This window comes from Terrapene carolina, unplaced genomic scaffold (assembly GCF_002925995.2).
Source record: "Terrapene carolina triunguis isolate 2854851 unplaced genomic scaffold, T_m_triunguis-2.0 Scaffold192, whole genome shotgun sequence".
Taxonomy (NCBI): domain Eukaryota; kingdom Metazoa; phylum Chordata; order Testudines; family Emydidae; genus Terrapene; species Terrapene triunguis.
The window spans coordinates 18,928,696-18,932,969 of NW_020664543.1; the positions used below are offsets into that span (position 1 = coordinate 18,928,696).

Sequence of the window (4,274 nt, forward strand, 5' to 3'; positions counted from 1 at the left end):
CTACAACCCACTTCTTCGGATGCATATTTTTTAATAGTTTCTTTTTAATAGTCATGGTGAAAAAAAGCAACACAAAAAGCTCAATTAATATAGGAATGTCTTAACACAAAAAACCTCAAGGAGATCTGTGGAACTTCACGTTAGTTTCTGCTTTTGAGGCGCTAGAAAAGCACATCCTGTATGGAGTGGGGAAGTGTGTATAAACAAAGCAGTGCCCTTTAGCAACGTGTGAATGTCAGTCTTGAAGCTTCTTTGCTGCTGTTGCCCCCACTCTGTCCTAGCCGAGCTGTGAGAATGAGGCGTTACCTTTACCTCCTCTGCAGCAGAGAGGCGCTGTCCCTTGCAGTTCCAGATAAGTGCCTGGGACTACGTGACAGCGCTCAGGTCTACAATGAACACTTCTAACTGAGTGGGAGGGAGGGAGTGGAGGCTGCCGGGGGAGCCGCTCAGGGCACAAGCAGGACAGAAAGAATTTACATTAAATAATAGGTGAAAAAGAAGAGCACTTCGCTTCTTTTTCTGGAGCCTGTGCTTGGCTCCCTACCCTTGTCGCCTAGTTTTTTCCCCTAATATATACATGGATCTCTTTAATAGCCGCAACATGCTCCAGACTTTACCTCATGCTATTTAATTTCTACCAGCCAGGACATAATTTACTGTAGGTTAAATGAAGCAAGCAGCAAGGTACAGTATCTGATTCTTTTCCCTTCCTTTCTCAGTCTTCTCTTTCATTCCTTTAGCTGCATGGTGGTTATTTTGTTACAGCTTGTGATAGCACGTCTGTGTGTTTGTATAGACATAAAAAATGTTAGATTTCCCCCCTTTGTTCTGCATCTGGGTGCCAAGCAATGTACTGCGGTTGTGACAGTGGGAAATTGTTAGCCTTGTGCTGACTTTGCGAAAAAAAAAATCGATGATGGTAGTGAGAATCATGAATCGTTTCATTGCACATGATCAGAATTCAAGGCTTAAGGTGCCCCACACGGAGCGATTTGTGTAATCACTGGGATAAGAGAAGAGAGGTTTGTGTGTGTGATTAAAAGGGGGGCTATTAAACACTTAAGCAGAGAATGAGGCGCCACCACATTCACGAGACTCAAATCAAAAGCAGTTTTTCCTCCTCCATTGCGGCGGTGTGAACCTGTTGTCCCCCCACCCCCCCGCCGCCCCCCTTTTGATGTTCCAGCAAGACAGCGTCTACACCGGCACTGTCTATGGAGCACTCCCACCATTATTAAGAAGAGAGCTGTGCTTTCCCTCGAGAAGCTGTGTCCCAAGTCTCCTCTTAGAGCAAGATACAGTCTCTTCTACTTGTGCAGGGGTGACCCCTTTTACCGCTCTTGTTTTGCATGTTCATTTCGCACCAATTGCATGTAGTGTCAAAGCTTGCTACCACTGTGCAAAATACAGGGATGACCAAAATCACCGACCCCCAGAGCAACATGTATTCGCTGCCAGAATCTACAGCATGAACATGAATCAGAATCATGGGTTACAGATTTGTATTCTAAGCATGTCAAGGGGGTGGGGGAAGGGAATGTTTCTGTACAGTACATTAAAGCCATTAATCATGCTGGTTGCAGGCCCTGCATCCAGCCCACTGATCTTCCTAAAAGCTTTTCCTCTGCGGTATTTGTTGCTCATTACAATGTAAGCAAATTATCTAACGTGTGGGGTGATGATTATTTTTGGTAAAACCGCCCCATTATAGAGTCTGAAGAAGCTAAAGGTCCTTCCCACTCACAGGAAGACCGAATTGGGTGCTATGCAGTCAGACCCTCCCACTCCCGGGCATCTCGATGGCTTTTGAAAGTGCCAATCAGGAGGAGTGCCATAAGAGGGCAGTAGGCCAATAATAATAACAACAAAAGGCAACAGGAATTGGAAGGGGGAGCTGGGCTAATTTCTTGCTCTTTGTGCCTTTATTGCAGAGAGCTGACAAGCAGAGTCATTGAACTCCTCCGTCTGCTTCCTCCGTTCTTCCTCTGCCTGTAGAATAAAGAGAATCAACACTCTTCTGTAGTAAGAAAATCACCTTTAAACATTGAATAGACATACATACCAAAAAGTAATACAAAGACTCACCGATGAAGTGTGAAAACTGTACCAAAAAGGTGAGTGCTATTTTCTTACGACTTTATGCATGGGGAAACAGTAAGTAGTTTGACTCCACCCCCGGGTCAGATACTCACTTGCTTGATCTGTTACATAATGTGAGGATCCTTTGTGTTTCAAGGGGTTTCCATTTTTGAATAAGTAAAGCAAGTCAGGGCCGCTGGAGGGGCTTAACTTTATACCGCAGGGCAGGGCTAAGTTGCAGCCAGTGCACAGTTAAGTGACTTGAACTTTTTTATATATTATATCTGAGACGGTGGTGCAGTAATAGAATTTGGTTATAGATTACCAGGTCACAGATAGCCACTACACAGTGCATACTTCCAAATGGGCTTGCTTCTTGTAGTCTACCTTACTGATACCATTCATATAATAATTTATAAACTGTTTTTTTTTTCCAGGAAAGGTTTAATTATATTTATTTCTCTGGGCAAGTTGTGATGGGAATGACATTTAATGTAACCTACTGATGCTGATTTTTTGTGTGTGACATGATCTTTTATGCAATTTTCATTATATTCTGATTACATTTCAAATGGCTTGATGTGACAATTTTATGGTACACTATAGTGCAGGGGTGGCCAACCTGAGCCTGAGAAGGAGCCAGAATTTACCAATGTACATTGCCAAAGAGCCACAGTAATATGTCAGCAATCCCCCATCAGCTCCCCGCTCCCAGCGCCTCCTCCCACCCGCCTGCTGCCCCGCTGCGCCTCCCCCTTCCTCCCTGCACCTCCTGATCAGCTGTTTCGTGGGATGGAGGAGGCTCTGGGGGGGAGGAGCGAGGGCACGGCAGGCTGAGGGGAGGGGGCAGGAAGCGGTGGAGTGGGGGCAGGGCCTGTGGCAGAGCCAGGGGTTGAGCAGTGAGCACCCCTCCCCCCTTGGAAAGTTGGCACCTGTAGCCGGAGTCGGTGCCTATACAAGGAGCCGCATATTAACTTCTGAAGAGAGCCGCATGTGGCTTCGGAGCCACAGGCTGGCCACCCCTGCTATACTGGTTGCCATATATACTCCAGTACATTTCTCCCTGCTCTCTTTCCTTATCCCTGCCCCCAGTGTTAAAAATACACCCAAAGCTGTAAAAGCCAAGCAGGTGAACTTCCCATCAATGTTTTCATTGTAATAAACATGTTGAAAAAATGTAACACACAATCTGAAGTCATAGACCTAGTTAAAAATGTTTTTGAGCAGTGTTTTTTGGTTTATAACACACATTTCTATGATCTCTTTCAGGAATGTAGTAAAAAACAGAAAAATGATGACAAGCAAAATACATCGGTTGATCCACTGAGCACGAATGATGAAAATGAGGAGGTAATGTTCCTTTTTTTTAAATGATTTTATTAATCTAAGGTATATTATTGCTTTGACTTTTATCCTGCTCTGTTCTGTGCCCTTTTTTCCTTTGGAAAAGAATAAATAAATGTTAGGATAAGCTATACACAAATAAATATATGCACTGTACTTATAAACCAAAGTCCTACATGTAAGAACTATTCACAGAAAATAATCCAGAAGGGAGCTGGAATAGGTAGAGCCCTGCAAATCCGCGGATATCCACTTTATAGCCACAGATATCCGTATCACAGATATCCATGGATACGGATATCTGTGGAACATTTTTGCAGATCGCAGATGGAAACCGATCCAAATTTTATATCGAAAGCTCTGCAAATCTGCAGATATCCATGGCTATCCACTGATGCAGATATCTGCAGATCATTTTTGTGAATCAGATGCGGATACAAATTTTCTATCCACGTGGTGCTCTAGGGATAGGGATACAAACACAGGGTTTGGTTTTTCAAAAGTGCAGAGCACCTAGAACTCCAATTAAAGTCAATGGGATACGTGAGTATTCAACAGCTATGAAAAGCAGGTTTATTATATTGACGATTTCTTAAGGATGAAATTGAAAACATAGCATTCAGTGAAGAGCACCCACAAGATAATTTCTTTCAGTGGCTTTGTAGAAAGAGTTGAAAAGGCTGAAAATGCTTCCTCGAATCTTACAATAAAACAGGCACAACCCTTTTTTTTTTTATCTCAATCAAGCTTTTTTTGCATTTTTTACTCCTTCAAATAACCGTGGTTCATAATTACCAGAATGACATGCAGCTGATACTTACCAACTCTTAAAATGACACGGTATCTCCCTC

At 43.3% G+C, this 4,274-nt stretch overlaps 1 protein-coding gene across 1 annotated transcript in view; it reads left to right on the forward strand.

Moving 5' to 3' along the window:
* Positions 1-442: 442 nt before the first annotated feature.
* Positions 443-4,274, forward strand: part of NARF (nuclear prelamin A recognition factor) — a 29,149-nt gene continuing 25,317 nt past the window's right edge. Inside the window, exons 1-3 of the mRNA XM_026654450.2 lie at positions 443-684; positions 1,932-2,114; positions 3,349-3,429. Coding sequence (XP_026510235.1) covers positions 2,088-2,114; positions 3,349-3,429 — 108 coding nt within the window. The 5' untranslated portion in view covers positions 443-684; positions 1,932-2,087. The remainder of the gene's footprint in view (positions 685-1,931; positions 2,115-3,348; positions 3,430-4,274) is intronic.